The sequence below is a fragment of the Misgurnus anguillicaudatus genome, chromosome 4 (genome assembly GCF_027580225.2).
Source record: "Misgurnus anguillicaudatus chromosome 4, ASM2758022v2, whole genome shotgun sequence".
Classification (NCBI taxonomy): domain Eukaryota; kingdom Metazoa; phylum Chordata; class Actinopteri; order Cypriniformes; family Cobitidae; genus Misgurnus; species Misgurnus anguillicaudatus.
Window position 1 is genome coordinate 10708575 of NC_073340.2, and position 19553 is coordinate 10728127.

The 19553-nt window shown below is 37.7% G+C and overlaps 1 protein-coding gene across 2 annotated transcripts in view; it reads right to left on the reverse strand.

Annotated features, from left to right (window-relative positions):
* Window positions 1-442: 442 nt before the first annotated feature.
* The window catches only part of ngfrb (nerve growth factor receptor b), a 61681-nt gene continuing 42570 nt past the window's right edge, over window positions 443-19553 (reverse strand). The window contains exons 4-6 of one of the 2 annotated variants that reach the window (XM_055176405.2): window positions 8505-8673; window positions 4033-4193; window positions 443-1913 (exon numbers count right to left, since the gene is read on the reverse strand). In XM_055176405.2, coding sequence (XP_055032380.2) covers window positions 1585-1913; window positions 4033-4193; window positions 8505-8673 — 659 coding nt within the window. In that variant the 3' untranslated portion in view covers window positions 443-1584. Of the gene's footprint in view, window positions 1914-4032; window positions 4194-8504; window positions 8782-19553 lie in introns of both variants that reach the window. The other variant, XM_055176404.2, reaches the window with a different exon arrangement.

The window sequence follows — 19553 nt, forward strand, 5'->3', positions numbered from 1 at the left end:
AAGCAACCATGATTTTAAAAAAAAGATAAACATGAAGAAACCTATATATTAAATGACATCCTAAAGCAAATCCCAAATCTATCCCCAAACCCAAGCGACAATGATTTAAAAAAACAGAAAAAGTGTCTTCTTTAAAATAAGACCAAGATTAGTCTTCTAGACCAAAACAAATGTATATTTATTTGAAGGTGTACACTGTCAAAAATAAAGGAACAAAGCCGTGACTGGGGCTGTACCCTTTAAAAAAGGTCCATTTAGGTACAAATATGTATCTTTAAACTACCAATAAGTACCTTTGAAGTAGTAATATGCACTCTTTGGGTACAAAGGTGTACCTTTTTGAAAGGGTACTGTCCCAGTGACAACTTTTGTCCCTTTATTTCTGAGAGTGTACATCAGCTCCCCCCCCTCCCCTGCGTTAGGTAAGGGGTTAAGTGAACAGGAAGGACTGGTTCATCATACATATTGCACGGCCTCTCACACTGCATCCTATTCACACGCATGAGAATGGGTTGCGGGCTAAAGATGTAAGAGTGTGTGTCGCAATAATAATGTGGTTATCATGTGATTATGTCACAGGGGAGCTAACTAGCAAATATGAAGATAGTCTGTAAACCCAAACATTACATTCTCCCTAAAATCCTACAATCTTCTCATTATAGTTGCTCTGCTATCTCCAAGCTCTCAAAGTGATTCATTGTCTTGGCTACAGTCACATTATCTGACTTAAACCATCACGGAATACATCAACGACAGTCTGGGAAAACGCAACAAGAATATTCATGGCTCATCTTGCGCTAAACACATTTTTGTCCAATAAACTGAGACCATTAAGAATGAGAATGTCCATCCACCAATACCATCTGATACTGACTAGCAAACGCAAGTAGCAAATCATAGTGCATGGCTTAAAACAGCTATTTCAGTAAGCTTGCTAAGGTATAAATTGTATTCATCAAGCTGGTTCTACATACCAATCGATACGTTAGCCAATAAGACGACTGGCTATTGGACATCCTTTCGTAGAGGTGTTGCATTCAGTATTTCTTCCCCTTCATACTGTTCTGCGCATTGACTAACAATACACACATGTATTACAAACACAGGAGCACAACACTGACAGTGTACATGAAATGGTAAGGGTCAAACTTTGAAAAAAATGGTGGATATGGTTTGAGGTTTTGCACAGAAAATGACTGAACCTGCTACATTTTATATATTATTAGCATGTTATGAGTAGTTTATGTATTTTAAAATCAATATTGTTTAAAAAAAAGCCAATACTGTATATTATGGTATGCTAAAGTGTGAAGAAGCTTGTATTTTGTGTATTTGTGTTGTTTAAATGATTTCTCCTTGTGTGATAATTAATTATTTAAGCCTATTGGTGGATAAAGTGTTCTCAAATTAACAAAATAAACAATATCGTGAAAGATGCGATTGATTTGGTCAAAAGAGTTTAAGACAGCATTTGGTTTTAGGATTTGGATATAGCGATACATCAACTTCACCAGTGATACAATATAAGGTGTGTATTTGAGCGCCTATAGCTTTGAAGCACACCGACGGATGATCGCGGCTCTCTCATACGCTAGATGTAGCTGTAGGTTTGGGCGTGATGCTCTGCGCGATATCCTCCCTGTTGATCTTCTTTAGGGCCGTGCACAGCGTATCGATACTGGCCGAATCTTGGTTCGCCCAATGACACAGCAGGGCCTGAACAGGCCTCTCCTCCTGTTTGAAATTAGCAATGTGTTCCTCCTTGTATCCGAGCAACCCTGCCAGGTTGCACCAATCGGATTCTTCGTTGGCCCCTGACTCCTCCCCTTCACAGGTGCGATTTAGCAGCTTCTCCACCTCTTCTCGTGTATGTAAGGGTATGGGGAGGGATGAACCGCCATCTATCTTGACCACTAAAAGAGAGAGAAGTCATTCAGTCAACACAGTGTTAAATATTAAATGGGATGCAATAATAACATTACGTCTATGTGATTATATTTTTAACCCTCATAAGTCTGTATTTTTCTGTATACGTTATAGCTCCTTGGGGGTAAAAATGACCCCAGAGTGATTACAAAAAATATATACATTTTTAATGATACAAATAATATATAATTTTTTTCATTTACTTCCCATCTATACAATAACGCTGTGTTTTGAGAGATATGAAGTACTTTTATACCCGTTTATCACTCAATTCCTCAACTACACCATTAGCTTGCCTGAAAAATATCAAATTTTTATGAAAAATTCACATAAGTTATGATCTAAATTTGATTTAAATTGTTTTTAGATATTGATCTAGATATTATGTGTTGAATTCAGCCATTTGGTGTTTATGGTTACAGTTTAGGAAATAAATCACTTCGACCAGCAGAGGCCCATAGAGACCCATTCATTTTACTGGATGTGGCCAACTGCTCAACATCACTACTTTAGTGAAACATTTTGTGAATTTATGTTTATATAAACATTAGAAAGGACATTAAAAATAAATATTATTTCAAATAGTAGAATTTTTTAGTTTTTGATGCATTTTGAAATTTGACTGAATGTAAGTGTGTTTGTGTGTGTGTGTGTGTGTGTGTGTGTGTGTGTGTGTGTGTGTAAGTTTTACTGTGTCTTTGTGTGTGAGTCTGTGTTTGTGTGTGTTTGTGCGTGTGTGTGTGTGTGTATGTGCGCACGTGTGTGTGTGTGTGTGTGTGTGTGTGTGTGTACGTGTGTACGTGTGTGTGTATGTGTGTGCGCACACCTGTGTGAGTACTTGACATCTTTGTTTTGCATCTGTGGCTGTTTTTTGCCAATTTCTATAAGAAATGCTCTCTGCGGCAGCCATACCTTTGTGTGTGTCTGTTTGTGTGTGTGTGTGTGTGTGTGTGTGTGTGTGTGTGTGTGTGTGTGTGTGATTGAGCATGTATTTTCTATGTAACATTTGTACTCTAGTACCAGGCCTACCTTTCTGTGTCAAAATATTCAGATTTATTCTGGATGCATTGATTTTATTTGATGAATAACAAAAACATTTTTTTTTTGCATTTCCCATTCATTTCAATTGGGTCATTTTTACCCCCAAAGGGACTAATTAACTGATTTTTTTACGCCCACCGGGGGGGAAAGCAATCCAACCGTCTCCATTGACTTTGTATTGCGAGAGGACGCCTCCTTGTCATTTCTGGCTTATAACAAAAAACTGAATAATGCCTAAAAGCTGCTTTGGGACAATATGTACAGCTAACAAGCCAAAGAACCCAGAAATAAGTTTTAATAAGCTGTCGAGCCGTAAAACTCAGCCTTTAAGGAGAACAAAGTGGATCGCCGACCACGCCTCCCCCTATTGGACGCAGTTTTACTAATAGGAGTACTATGAAAAGTTGCCTGTATCCATTTCTGTGTCTTTAAACGCTCGTTTTTTGAAGTCGAAAGCTTATAAAAACGTATATATTTTTTTTTTGGGTTGTTAGATGTACACCTTGTCACACAGCAGCTTTTAGGTATTAATCTGTTTTTAAGTTTAATCTGTAAATAAGTTTTTATAAGCTGTCGGCCCCAAAAAACGAGCGTTTAAAGACACAAAAATGGACACAGGCAGCTTTTCAAAGTACTTCTATTAGTAGAACTGCTTCCAATAGGGGGAAACGTAGTCGGCGATCCACTTTATTCTCCTTAAAGACTGGGTTTTACGGCTCGACAGCTTATAAAAACTTATTTCTAGGTTCTTTGGCTTGTTAGCTGTACATATTGTCACACAGCAGCTTTTAGGCATTATTCAGTTTTTTGTTATAAGCCAGAAATGACAAGGAGGCGGCTTCTCGCAATACAAAGTCAATGGAGACGGTTGGATTGCGTTCCCCCCCGGTGGGCGTGGTTTTCAAATTTGCATAACTGCGCTTTGTCTCTATGCATAAATGTAACGTAAATGTAGATTGAAGACTTCACATTTTGCAAATCAAATGCATTTTTAGTGAACTGAAACGTGTAATTTGTTAAAAGCGTGACACTGAACAGATGTACAACACCTGTTGTGTTATGTACCTGTATGTGGAGGACCCTGCCCCTCCTGTAGGCTCTGACTGTCAACCGAGATCCCACTATCACTGTGAAGTTTCTCACCCTCAGGAGATGGAGTCTGACTGGGGTTTGCACTGCACGCTCTGTTGTTGGCTCCATGTTTATTCTGCTTACAACTGTTCCACCTGGAAGATATCAAACTGAACTTCAGACGCTTTACAATATAAAGTCGTTACTCATGTTTGTGTATTTTCCACTCTCACTGCTTCTTCCACCTCATTGACATTGTTCAGGCTTTTGGTATCACCGAGGCCTCGGGGCGCTGGCCTCATTGGCCCAGGACGTACAGTAATTCATCCTTGGGCACTATTGGAGCTGACACGTCGGACCACTCAAACCAACACAACAATGTTTTGAAAGCACAACAGAGCTACAGTTTACTCGCTTTAGGAACCAATGTGGGTCAGTGTTGCACCCTCCAGTTGTCATTTTAATATTGTATGCACCCTTTCCTACAATCTTCATTTTGTGTCTGCTCATACCAACATATTTTTTTATAAACACGCAACTACATTTTAACTATTAATAACATGAACAAACATCATCATGTTAAACTAGTTTTGAACCAGTTTGTCACTGAGCTACCATTAAACGTCCTGGATTTACTGCACTACTTTATTGTCTGAGAGAGAGAGAGAGAGAGAGAGAGAGAGAGAGAGAGAGAGAGAGAGAAAGAGAGAGAGAGAGAGAGAGAGAGAGAGAGAGTCTTAATGTTTGTTTTGAAATTTCTGCACCGAGAGCATCATTACGAAACTGCAAAAGGGAGGATGATTGAACAAACAGCTTATACTCGTGTCCTTCAGCTGGTGGAGATACTTAAACAAACAGAGCAATGTTTTGACAGCGTCATAGTGTTTACACTCTTCAGGAAGTCAGCATATGAATGGCTTATTTATAGATATTATTTATATGCTGGGATAAAATAAGGATAGATTAAATGTTGTAAAAGAAATTAAAAAAGACCTCAATAAACAAAGAATATATATTTTAAAATATACACAGTATAGAATATTTTTGTATTTTTAAGAAATGTATTATATATACAGTATATCTTAGCCCACTGCCCCCTGCTGTCCCTTCAATAAGGACCACTGATTTATAAATGACTGGATTGCGCATGACGTCACAATTGTGAAGCCACCGCGCCGCCAAATTGGTATGCTCAAACATTCTATTAAATCAATGGACGTTATCAGATTTTAATGATAAAACATCACTTTACTATAGACGGTTTCATCGGACGCACGTGATACACGTCTGGTTCCGAACCTTACTTCCAGTTTCGTTTTTTTAATGGTCTGACTAGTTGCTAAACTGATCTCTTGAACAAATTTGCCTCGTCGAAAATAACTAATGTTTTGATTTCCTAGGTAATCTATGTGTTGTTTTTTTGCTTGTTATATAAATAAACTACGTTTAAAGAACTTTGTTGTTATTTATTCTTAGCGGAGTTTACCGGAAGTTACGTGCGGACCGCGACAGCCGCTTGTTTATGTTGTTACTGCTGAAACGGTCTATAGTCTCTGTTTTTATATCGGAAGTCTCCATGTACATTATTACAATGCAAACGCCCTAAGCATGTATATAGTTATAAACTAAAAGTTGTACATTTTGCTTTTGAAACAGTAAGTTACAATACATTCATCTTCATTACAGTATCAGATCGGCAGACAGACTGCACCATATTTCGTATTAATGACAAACGTGCTCATTCTGAAATCTGAATAAATAACATGCTTTGTACCGTATGTGCATGCAATAATTAGCTGGTTATTATTATAATGTAATTATGGTATCTTTACAAGTTACCTAAACTTATTCAGAAAAATAACGCTGACCGTGTAGCTGAATGTCAAAAAACTTTATTTATACCCGTGTCATTAGCCTCTTTCACACAGTAATTCTGTTAAATTACCATGAATTTACCAGAATGAATTTACCAGTAAATACAAAAATGGGCTGTTCACACACGCAGTGGCGTTCCGTTATTTTACCAGTAAGACATCATTCACACATCAGTATCAAAATACCGGTAAATTCGTTGAGAAAGCGGAAGTACCTGTAGCACGCGGCGAGCTCAATGTTGTATTTGTAAACAATCCACGTCGTTCACATCCACGGTCCACATTTTGTTGTTTTCATGTCTGTGGTAAACAGTCGCGAAGTTGCTCATGACCAAACAACATTGAATGAGACGACGTCAAACCGAAATGCGTTTTTAACAACAGTACTGTTGGCACTTTAGGCTTCACAGAGGGCGTGCTAAGGACGTCGGCAATTCGGCGGTCAGCTGTTTTTATCAACTTTGGTGAAAAAATGTGGACGTAAACTGCAGATGTGCTCAACTTTCAAGCAGCATGTGTGTGGAAACGTCAGTAAACAGTGCGGGGGTAAACGCGTCATCTGTATTAAAACGCTATGATTGGCCCGAAGCTGTCAGCGCGGTCTGACGTTGTCTGTTCTAAATGCCGGTAATCCTATAATTTTCGTTCACACATAGCGTTTACCCGTAAATTACTGGTAATCTTACAACCTGTCTTACTGGTAAATTGGGAGCACTGATTTACCGGAAAGGTTCTGTTCACACATGATCTGTTAACTGCAATTTACCAGTAAATTACCAGTTAAGACTGTATGTGTGAAAGGCACTAATAACAGAATGCAGCAGACACACTTACCTTAACATTTTTTATAAATGCATTATCCTGCCCGATTAAATCATAAACATTGCAAATAACAGCGTAATTAACAATTAATTTACGTACACATATCCTAAACATGAATCTTGTGTGACTGATACGCTGTAAACCGTGTGAATTTAGATTTTGAATGTAAGTCAATGACACCCTCTGCCGTTTGGGTATACCAAGATGGCCGCTCGAACTCGGCGCTGGCTTCACCTCACGCTGTTACGTTAAGCGTTCTATGCGCAATCCTGTCATTTATATAGATAAATGATAAGGACCTGAAACGACTATCTATAATTTTGGGGCTTTATCGCCATCTGTTTAAAACATAAAATAATTTGCAAAGTAAATTTTAATCTAATTTATACATCGACATGACAGTCACCCTACATTCACACGTGACAGAACGTAAACATTCACACTTTAACACTTGACGGAAGGCACTTGACGGAAGGACAATAACAGTGGCTGCAACACATGCTCCGGTCTTGCATAAACGTAATTGGCTTGCTCGCACTAGAGTAGGTTATTTGCATAAAGCAACTGATTGGTTGACGCATGCGTTGGTGCTTGAAAAGTTTAGAAATGTTAAACTTCTGCCGTGAATAACAACAGTGACGTGACGTTGACGGATCCACAAGTTAGTTTGGCAAAGCATGACGTCACCTATTAAAAGTAAATGAGAAGCGTTAACGCTTTTGCCCTGATTGAATGTACCATTAGAAGTACATCCTAAAAGTCATAATATCTGAAAGTAATATCTGCCGCGTTTCTTCTGACTAATTAGTAAGGAGATTTTAGATGTATTTTCTCAAAAACTGATTTTTGTCTATTTTTTACTGAAAAAGTTACGGATTGCAGCTTTAATAAAATGAATGGGGTTTGACTCATAAAAAAGCAAATAAAGCTACCTGTTATGGCAACCAGCGTTGCCAAGTCTGCAGTGATAACTTTATAGGTTTAAAGGGGACATTTCACAAGACTTTTTATAATGTGAAATAAATATTTGGTGTCCCCAGAGTGCATATGTGAAGTTTTAGCTCAAAACACCATATAGATAATTTATTACAGCATGTTAAAATTGCCACTTTGTAGGTGTAAGCAAAAATTTGCTGTTTTTGTGTGTGTCCTGTTAAATGCAGATGAGTTGATCTCTGCACGAAATGGCAGTGCTGTGGTTGGATAGTGCAGATTAAGGGGTGGTATTATCCCCTTCTGACATCACAAGGGAAGACACATTTTAATTACCTATTTTTTCACATGCCTCTGGAGAATGGTTTACCAAAACTAAGTTAGTGGGTTGATCTTTCACACATTTTCTAGATTAATAGAAGCACTGGGGACCCAATTATTTTCATGATATGTCCTCTTTAAGTTGATATATAAACAAAACAACACATTCTCACCTGTATATGGTTAGTCCATTTTTCACAAAAAGGCAGACGCGTATACAAATGTGGAGCGGTCGATTGTGTATACATATTTGTGATTGATAATAATATTTCCAAGCAGCACAGCATTTGAAAGCTGAACCTCAAATGTGTCTCACTATCTTCATAAATATCTAAGATCAGTGTCTCTCATAATTTGATTCCACATAATAAACAATGCACTCGTGATGGATCAGATGAGAGAAAAGCCTAGGAGCACATTTAAAAAAAGCTTAAAAGTGTGTTTTAACACCACAGGTCCTGATGATGACGGAAATCAAAACAACATGGGAAAAATCATAAGCCCAATTCTTCTCACCGTTTGAAGATGATGAAGGCCACCAGGCCCAGCAGCACCGCAGCCAGTATGGAGGTGTAGATGGGAATCAGGTTATCACTGAGACCGGGGAGTTTCCTCAGCCCAGGGTCAGCTGTGGTCACATTCTCCGTAGGGCTCGCGGGAGGAGACTTGTCTACATATGAGACATCTGATGAAGGAGAAGGAGAAGAAGGAGAAAAAGCAGGAAAGGAAAGAGAAGTTGAAACATATGGAGGAGGAGAAGAGGAAGAGGTTGAGTTGTTAGCGGGATCTACATCTGTTGGAGGGAAGAGAGAAAGACAAAGAGAAAGAGTTCACAACATCTGTTAGTTTGCGTTGCTAGAAGCATAGTTAGTTTGTACATGGCAGTTACAGTTTCTTTAAAGCAGGTTAAAATAGAGTAAGTTACAACAACAGTTGGGCATTTTTAATTAACCTCATAAGCATAAGTCTCAGTCATGAAACCATAGCAGAACATATGTCTGACTAAATCATTTTTTTTTACAATTTTAACAAACTTTTTTTTATAATAACATTTATATGTAAATTGTCAGAAAGCATATGTTTGTAACTGTCATGCAAGTTTCTATGTAATAATTTGTCAACTGTAACTATTCTGCAAGAATTTGCGCTAAAATGTTCTGCTCATATTTCATGAGTTTAAGTTAGTCACATTTATAGTTAAGTATATTTTAGCAGGCCTGCCCCAAAATTTAGTAAGCTTCACAGATTTCATTTTAAAAGTTCTACACATGGTTGCTACAAATGTATGATGTTGTTGCCATCAGGATTAATTATGTTTGGCCAAGGTATGTCAAGTACTTGTTGTTTACAGGAAGCAATTGACTATAAAGTATTATTACACGGAACACTAAAAATGCTTGATTCTGATTGGCCAATCGGGACAATCCGACAACCACCTGAAACTAATTACACACAGTCCCATACGGCAAAAAAATTAATTTCTTTGAACAAAAATATGTTTTAAATAAATAATGCTAAATACATTTTGTGGAAAGTAAAGCTAAGTTAAATATATTTTGAATTTGAAAATATATTTCGTTTGCAGAAACAAATGTAACTTCCGGTAAAAGTTCGCAAATAAACCTTTAAGAGTTTGTTCTGAAAAACAAGCAAAATAAACGACAAGCAGATTACCTTATTTCGAATCATAGTTAAAGCTTATCAAAGACTCTACCCAGTCTCATGAGGTTTCGTGATATAGTCACATATTTTTTTATTCTTTTTTCGTGATATTGTCACGAATTTCCAAGTTTTTTCGTGATCGTATAACAAATTCGCTTTCGTGTGATTATCATGTATTGGTATTTCTATTTTTAAACCATTGTCGCTTCGGTTTAGGGTTAGATTTGGTGCTTGCATTAGAATGCCACTTTATATATTGGTTTATACTATTTTTTCTGAATTTTTTTTTATATGTCACCTGGCGTTAGGGTTAAAGTTGGGTTTGGTTAGGAATGTCATTTTATGTAAATCTAACCCTAAACCGAAGCGACAATGGTAAGAAAATAGGACAAAACAGTTGAGTAACTAATACGTTATAATCACACGAAAATAGGAATTCGTTATACGATCACGAAAAACGCGGAAATTCTTGACAATTTCACGAAAAAAGAATCAAAAAAATACGTGACTATATCACGAAATTTCGTAAGAGTGGGCTGCAAAAACTACACTTAGCTAACATTACTGTGTAAAATGTGTATTATATAATATTGTATACAATGTTAACTACAGATCGCCAACTGCCCTCGTCTTTAGGAAACCAAAACATTTGTTATTTTCGATGAGGTATTTGTTCCGGAGTCTAGTTTAGCCACTAATCAGACCATTAATCAAACAGAGACCAGAAGTTAAGTTCCGTCCACACGCATAACCGCGACCATGTGTGTGCGTCTGATGAAACCGTCTAGGTGCAACAAATACATTTCTAATTTTACAACCCACAGCAAAAAAGATATTTTTTCTTTTCAACATATAAAATTTTCAACAACTGTAATGTGATCTGAACGGTGAGTTTTGTGATCCGTAAAGTTAGTACACAGTCATAGCTATAAATGCAATGGTACTAATAATTGGCATAATTTCTTTTGGTGTTTCGGTTTTCGGCCTTGGTTTCCTCTTTTTCGGTTCTCAGTTTCAGCCAAGAATTTTCATTTCGGTGCATCCCTAAAATATAGACATATAAAATGTGCGTATGGCAAGTAAGCAATTGAGCTGCATGCTTCAGCGCTGTTTATTTTGGCTATTTTCATTTGTCATTAGCTACTGTACCTAGAATTGTGTACCACCCTTAGCTATGTTTAACTCATTTTTAACAATATTATCATGTTTCTGTTCTTTAGAATCCTTCAGATTTTCCCTCAAATCAACAATTAAAAAGAAAAAACGCTGCAGATGTCCTCTGGGCTTTGTTATTAGTTATTTAATACATCCCCAAACAGGAGACATAAAAACAGCCCAGAGAATACAGCAGTAAACTTGAGACCAAGAAGACAAGTAATAAGACCGCCCTGTCTCTGTTCTGTACATTTTGTTAGCTATCCAGCTTAAAAATGGTCCTTTTGATTGAATTAGGCCTGATTCGATTGGGAGCCATAATAAACAGGCTTTGTCCAGAGTCGAACATAATGGACACTTGGTAGTGCAGGAAACTGTGATTAGATTGGAGAGGTATAAAGCCTAGTCCATGTAGGACAGACCTCGCCCCAGGCTACCGTGTGTATGTGTGCGGGTAAGAGTCTGTGTGTGTACGGTTGGGTTGTGTAAGTTATACTGTAGCCAGATGGACAGACACATTGAAGATCATCAGATATTCTGACTGTAGGGGGGTTGGGGGCCATTTGGGATTTGATTTGGGGAAGCGCCCTACTCTAGGGAATGTAGAGTATGGATTAATTGATCAAAGTAGCGCAGCGTGACAGATTTTGGAGAGAATTGTGGCAAGGCGAGCTTGTTTGGTGGCAGTGTTGGGTTAACTAAAACTAGAAAGTTATTAAGAACTTAAAACTAGACTTTAACATTTTCTGAAGAGAATGTTAGTACTGTTTGCTTGTGTAAAACTCAGTCACATTGCTAGCATGTTGTAGCGGTTGCCAGGGTGTTTGCTCACAGCGTGGTTATTGGGTTCTCTGGGGCTGTTCAAACAGCACCAGAATCCGGTTACGCTACCATATTTGAGTCCTTGATATGGTTGCATTCACACCCACTTTGGTTATTTCACGAGTTTGCATGCTGCCCGAGGGGAGGGCTCCGAGCTCTGAGTATTAGCCTGAACCCTGAGTACCCCCCCTTCTTAACTGGGATAGAAAGTGAGGCAACAGGGTGGAGGAAGGATGCTGCAAAAAACTGACAACCGCATTTTATAACCGAACTCACACCCTGTAAAGTTTTGGGCCTCACAACCGCATTGACTTGCAGGACCTGTACACACCATGTGAACGCAGCCTGAATGTTTTCTTGGGCATTTTGAGGTAACTGATCTCAAGGCCCAATCAAAGAGTCCACCCTCAAACTCAGTAATATTCTACATATACTGTAAAAAAATATTGTTGCCTTTAGATTTTTGGGCCTTTAGATGCAAGCTATTGCACTTAAATTTTTAAGTATGATCAACTTGAATTTACGTCATTTACAACTTTTGATTTTAGTCATTTCAGCTACTCACTGTTTATTATCCTGAGTAGTGATAAGTTGTTGTAACTTTATTTTATAGGTTATAGCAAATCACTAGTCAAGAAAAAATTGTCGACTTGTAGAAATAAAAAATGACTTCAAGAATTCTTTTTTTTTTAATTGTTACCGCCAAAATCAGTATTGTATCAGGTCAGTATTTAAAAGTAAATTCTTTATTTTACGCAAAATCTGATATCCGCTGTGTTATTCTGTCATCTTTTCTCCCACTTTTTTCAAACGGCGACAAACACCAGTCCTCCTCCTCTGCAGAATGCAATAAATTTGCTCAACAAATCACAGCGCACCATTACACGCATAGTAAACAATAATGGTGGCGTTTCTCATCTACTTTGTACTTTGTGATCAACAAACAAACAAAAACAAAATAATACTTTCAATGGCATTGATAAACTTGAGGTGGTTTTCTGTGGCGGGGAAGAAACGTAAGCCATCAAAATCAAATAATTTACTTGAGAGGCACACATGCAAAGGAAAAATGCCGACTGTTGCTTGTTCTCCCGACAGCATCGAGCTTCTGTCATGCTAACACATTGACCCCAGAGGATTTTATGAAAAACTTTCCATTATTTTACTCAAAGTCAACGAAAATCGAGCAGGACCGAAACATTTTACAGCTGACTGCTGTCAAAAAAAGTTCAGTGGCGACGTCCCAAGTATAACTTCAGCAATGACAGTGTGCTTAATATGACAAAGTAAGTGTTTTGATTAATGCCATTAATGTTTATTTTTATTATCAGTGTATACCACTAGTCAACTAAATGAATATAACATGGCAAAGATGAATGCACATTTGTTTATTCAATAGATTTAAAGCATTTTGAAAAAAAACTTTATTGCATTTTGCGGAAAAAATAATCTGTTCTTATAATAAATATTTGAAAATCAAATAATGGCTTTGAATTTTTAATGTTATTATAACCTAAAGATGCTATGTGAAAGTTTGTAACAGAAAATAGTGGTTTTCATCTTGTCACTTACTTGGTGTAGAAAACCTGTTTTTACCCAAATTAGTCTAAATTGATTTATTGCGTTTTGGAACCAAACTATTCACTTGTAAATCCAAGTTGATTATTCATAAAAATTTAAGTGCAACAGCTTGCGTCCCTCCCTCTGATAACAGAAAAGTAACGTCACTTTAATAAGCCACACAATCAATCCTGCCCAGAGCACAAACACTAAGTTCAATTGTAAACCTCCCATGGTTTGCTTAAACACTTTAAAATAAAGATGATTGTCCCCCGCACCTTTCAACTCGAGTTCTGGCTAGAGGGGATACAGCTACAGCCAAATCTCGCCAGATGTTGGGTTTAGGGTTAGGTTTGGGGGTAGGATTAGGATAAAAACAGCACTTATCCAGCGAGATTTTAGATTTTGGTCGTAGCTGTATCCTTTTAGCCTTCAACTCACCGGCACCGTTCCTGTCCATGTTTTTGTTTTTTTAGATTAGAGAAAGTAACAAATACCCAAGCACAAGTGAGTGTTATAAGGCAAATCATTTTTTGTGCATGTTGAACTTTAAACTTTAAAGGTCACGTTCTTCCTGATCCCATTTTTAAAACCCTAGTTAGTGTGTAATGTTGCTATAATAGCATAAATAATACCTGTAAAATTATAAAGCTCCAAGTTCACCGGCAGGCGATATATTTTCTTTAACAGAATTCCTCTTTCAAAGCCTACAGCGAACGGCCGGTTTGGACTACAGCCCTCTACTTCCTGCTTTAATGACGTCAATATATGAGTTTTTGACTAAACTCCGCCCACAGGAATATATCCGTCGCCAGCTAAGCTAACGGCAAGCTAAGCTGCTATCAAATCACAACACACTAAACAAACTACACAATCAGAACTCGTTACGTATTTCTGAAGGGGGGACTTCATAGAACAAGGAAGACATCAACCTGTTTTTTACACATGAAACATGAACACATGTTATATTGCGCACTGTAAACACAATTAAAGCTTCAAAAACACCGAAAGAACGGGTCCTTTAAAAGATGGGAGTGGGACACATTGACAGAGAGTGAATCCTGGGAGAAGAGACACCAGACACCATCATGGACAGAGATCCTCTTTGTAATAACCCCCCTCCTCACACACCCACCATACACACACCCATTTCTCTGTAACTCCTCTCCATATCGCTCTCTTTCTTCTCTATTATCTCTCCATCACATCTCTCATGCTTGACCTTTATTTGGACGACTCTTCCTCTTCATTTAGATATGACTCACTCATCTACACAGTTTCTAGTGCTTAATTTTCTACTCCTATTCTACGTATTTTTCTTTGTGTTGTCAACATTGCACTTTTACGTATTGTTCGTGTGCACAAACCCACAGTAAATCTTTCGAATACCTCAATTATTTCTCCCAGACTGTAATTACATTAAATGGTACCAATGATACAATTGAAGTCTACAATCACATGTCAGAGATGTAATTATGAACATTTCTTGTTAAACTCTATATTGAAGTCTCTACTCTGAAATCCACCCTTGACTGCGAATGAAGGATTGTGTGAGCTGTGCTTCAGTCTAAAAAAATAAAGGTGCAAACTTGATGTTTAATGAAACGTAATTGAGAACTCTATTGAATCACTTTAGGCACAGAAGGATAGAAAAACAACCACTGCTCAATTTCTATGTTTGCTTAGTCTGGTTCAAACTGGCCAGTGCTCATCTGATGCTGCTCTAGCTGGTGGACCATCACAACTATGAAGCTGGTTACCCAGCATAATTTTGCTGGTTGTGTTGCTGGTTTAGCTAGTTAAGAAGCCAGAACACACCGACATCCTGTGCTTGTGACCAACGCCGGTTGCGCCACGTACCATGTATGTACGGCCATGAATCAGTTTCTGCCTTTAGCCCCGATGGCAACAGAAACAGTTTATTTTAAATGTAGTGGCTGGTCTGGACTCACACAAATGTCTAGAAATGAGAGTAGCAACTGCCCCAAAACTGGTAATGTTGATTTGGTGGTCAAAGAAATGTAAAGAAGCACGATTTAAAAGCATAATGCCTGGGTTTTATGACTTCAATCTGTATTAGGCACTGTAATACTTTACAAATCTAGCATTTTCCTTGCTAAATAAATGTTCTTAAATTCAAGTTTCAATATTCCAAAGAAAAGTTCATGATTTATGAATAATTTTAGCATTATTTGGCAATACAGATACCAGAGGATATGGTATATTTCTGTTAAGGTTCCATAAATTAAAGGTGCTCTAAGCGAATTCACACGTTTAGACCATAAACATTTTTTGTTACATACAGCAAACATCTCCTCACGATCTGCTTGCTACCTGTCCGCTGATCAAACTGTAAAAAAACGCAATCTCTGTAGACAGCCCAGCCTCCACAAACGGCAATAACAACACAGTGGCCAAACCTAGCACCACGAAACATAACAAAGTGTTCCAGCCAATAAACGACAAGAAGGATTTGGGGGTGGGGGTTGGAAGCACGGAAGGGAGGGGGAGGAGTTAGCTGCGCTCTGTTTGTTTGAAAACAGTTCAAACATCAACAAAAAGTGACGTCACACAGATTCACTTAGAGTGCATTTAAAGGGACACTAAATTTTTTTTGAAAATATGCTAATTTTACAGCTCCCCTAGAGTTAAACATTTAATTCTTAATGTTTTGGAATCCATTCATCCGATTAGCATAGCTTAGCACAATCCATTGAATCTGATTAGACCATTAGCATCGCGCTAAAAAATAACCAAAGCGTTTATATATTTTTTCCATTTTAAACTTGACTCTTCTGTAGTTACATCGTGTACTAAGACCGACGGAAAATTAAAAGTTGTGATTTTCTAGGCAGATATGTCTAGGAACTATACTCTCATTTCAGCGAAATAATTAAGGACTTTGCTGCTGTAACATGGCTGCAGCAAGCGTAGTGATTTTACGCACTGACCGAAAATAGTCCCCTTGGTTACTTTCAATGGCAATAGTAATTTTCCGTCGGTCTTAGTACACTATGTAACTACAGAGAGTCACGTTTTAAATAGGAAAATATCAAAACTCTTTGGTTATTTTTTAGCGCGATGCTAATGGTCTAATCAGATTCAATGGATTATGCTAAACTATGCTAAAAGTGCTAGCGCCAGACCCGGAGATCAGCTGAATGGATTTCAAAATGGTAAGAATCAAAAATTTAACTCTAGGGGAGCTGAAAAATGGGCATATTTTCAAAAAAAGTGCAATGTCCCTTTAAGGCTTTTCAACGTAAGACCAGTGGGTTTTTACAGATGTAAATTTGTGTTATTGTATAGTATGAGTATGTTAATGTTTCTAAAGACTTATGAAATTTAGCTTTCACAGAGCATTGTTTTTTCTACTTTTCTTGCTAATTATTTTGTAGTTTGTTTAGTTAATATTAACACAGTTATTTTTAATATTAAAAAGTTATCCTGCCCTCACATGGTGATGTTATTTACCATCTGGCCCTTAACCAGATGAGTTTGACACCCCTGATTTAAGGGTACGTTTACATGACAGAATTGTTTTTCCTTCATGTTTTTCACATACAGATGATGGATGCCAGGCTGTCACATGATCTCTGAACACATAATATATGTATATAAGTATGACTAAACAAATTTTCACAAATTCGCTTTTTCGGTATGAAGATGATAACAGCGTCATTTTTAAAAACTTGAACTTGGCCTTTACCGAAACCTGCAGTCATATAAATGAAAGCCTAAATTTTAGTTTTTAGTTAAGAACAGTGTTATGTAAACGTGCCCTGATTGAAACCAATCCTGAATTAGCCATTAAAACTCAGTGGGCGATATTCATTTTTAGTGATTCCTACTTAGTTTTTTCATGAATAGAGACGCTGTCTGCTTTTCTTATTTTTATTATAGAGTTATAAAACATCTACAGCCCATACTAATACAATGCATTGTGAGCAACAGGAACATACAGGTTTGGACGACCTCTGTTTCTATTTTATCAGATTTTTATGCCCTAACAGACTACTGTACAAACTTTAATTACTATAATCAGGTGTGCGTGTGATAGTATAATAAACCCACACAGACACAGCATAATTATTTTTACAATGCAGAGTGTTTTATTCTACAATGAGAAGATAACTAGCTATCTCACAACACTCTGTCTGCAGTCTTCAAACTGAAATGGCGATTTAAGAAAGCGTTTCCTGTGGGCGAACCCTTAGTGTGTCATTATCTTTATTGAGGAGTAACTACACGACTCCTGCAGATACTGTACATGCCTTGTCATGCTGAAGCGCAGATATGTAATTTGTTACTCATGCGTGTGCGTGCGCGTGTGCGTTCTCTGCGGCAAAATGCGATAGCACTCACAAAGGTCAGCGCAAGTAACCTGAGAGCTCAGTAGAGAAACCCCATCTCTTTTATCGACCACAATCGCTTCTGTACATATGCCTTCTCTCTAAATCTGAGCCTCCTGATATCTATCTTCGTTTTGGCATTCTTGTTTTCTCAAGCATCTCGGTTCTATTCTCTTTTGTTCGTTCTTTTGAATCCGTGTGGTCTTTATCAAATTCTACCTTCTTAACCAAGTTTTGTTGATGTGACGAACAAGCAAATCTTGTCATCTGTATCACGTCAACAGAGTTCAATTTTGCTCTTCTAATCTTTAGTTAACCCAGACTAGAGGAAGTTGACAATGTCAATTCAGTGGCGGGGAAATCTGATCCTCAATCAGTACTTCCCACTACCTGATTCAATCAAGCTCTAATGCATTAATGCTGTTCGGTGCCACCCGTGATCTTTAGGGTTCGCGTCATCATGTCAATCAACAAGATAGGAATACTGCTTTATCTGTATCTACACTCAAAAAATGACTTTCTTACTTAATATTTTTGTCAATAAACCACTGATATATTAAATGGCACCTATTTCATTGCGAAAAAACAATGTTATTCTGTGTATTTGGTATAATACAATGTGTTTGGGTGGTTTATGGTTAAAAAAACACATATTTTCCACATACTGACATTTTTGTAGCTCCAGATTTCACTCTCTTCCTGAAACGCACGGATTTGAAAAGCTCTGTGTCCCTGATTGGTCAGTTAATCTGTACATTGTGATTGGCCTGAATACCTCTGACGTCCCTATTGAAAAATCCAGCTAAAACCAGCATAAGCTGGCAGCTGGTTTTAGCTGGTTTAAGGTGGTTTACGCTGGTCCTCCCAGCCTGACAAAGCTGGTCATGTTGGTGGGCCAGCTGGTATTTCAGCATGACCAGCTAAGTCCAGCTAGACCAGCTTAAAATGTGACCAAAACACAGCTAGACCAGCTTGCTACACCAGCAAAACCAGCTTCCTACACCAGCAAAACCAGCTAAAACCAAGCTGGGGACCAGCTACAACCAGCTCACCAGCTTATGCTGGATTTTTCAGTAGGGGTCCGCAGGAAAATTTCATCAAACCATGTTTGAAAAATTCGCTCACAATGCAATGCAATGCTAACAGGAGTTAACTTACAAGCTGTGAGTCAGAAGTGGGAGGAATTATGATAATGTCGGACTTGTCTACATCACCAATCCCAGGAAGCAAACTGTTGCCTACAATCCGTGTGTTTGTTGTAGTCCAAGAAAAGATATTTACGTTGGAGACGATAACTCGTGTCATTGTTTACTTTGGGGTTTCTGCATTTTGCATATCATTAACATGTACTACTAATACACACTTACACACCAAAGGAAATGTAAAAACGTGAATCGGTACATAGGTGCCCTTAAAAGAGATCTCATCTGTTACTTTGTTGGTCATACAGCGCTTTGTGGTACACTGTAAAAATTATATAATGCTGCATGCAAGTTTAATCAAATTGGTTATGCAATTTAATTGAGCCTACTATTTTAAGTTTTTAACTAGTGATGAGTTGACATAACATATAAAACAAGTTGAAATTATTTAAAGTAATTTATTAAGTGTGGAGAGAGAGAAATCTAGGAGAGAGAAATTCCTAGACTAGGAAGTCGTAACAAGTGGGGGCTCGTCCGGTATCGTAAATCTAAAACTTTATATTGATATGACTTTTTTACAGTGTGCGAGACGAAGTGGATCAACTTGAAAGACGGCATTCTGGACTATGGCGTTCGTTTGTACGGTGGCTCTGAATGGTCAAAACACCTCTCAAAATGCTTGTTGTGGATGCACAAAACACAGAAAATCAAACCTGATCCAAATATGATTATGACAAAAAAAAGTTTTGGAGGCAGTGCGTGACTGACATAACACGAGGTTGCATTTATTTTTTACCATTTAAAAATTCTCAATGAGAATTTCGGACTGTGCAAACTCCTTAACTCAACGATTAGCACATCAAATCCAAGAC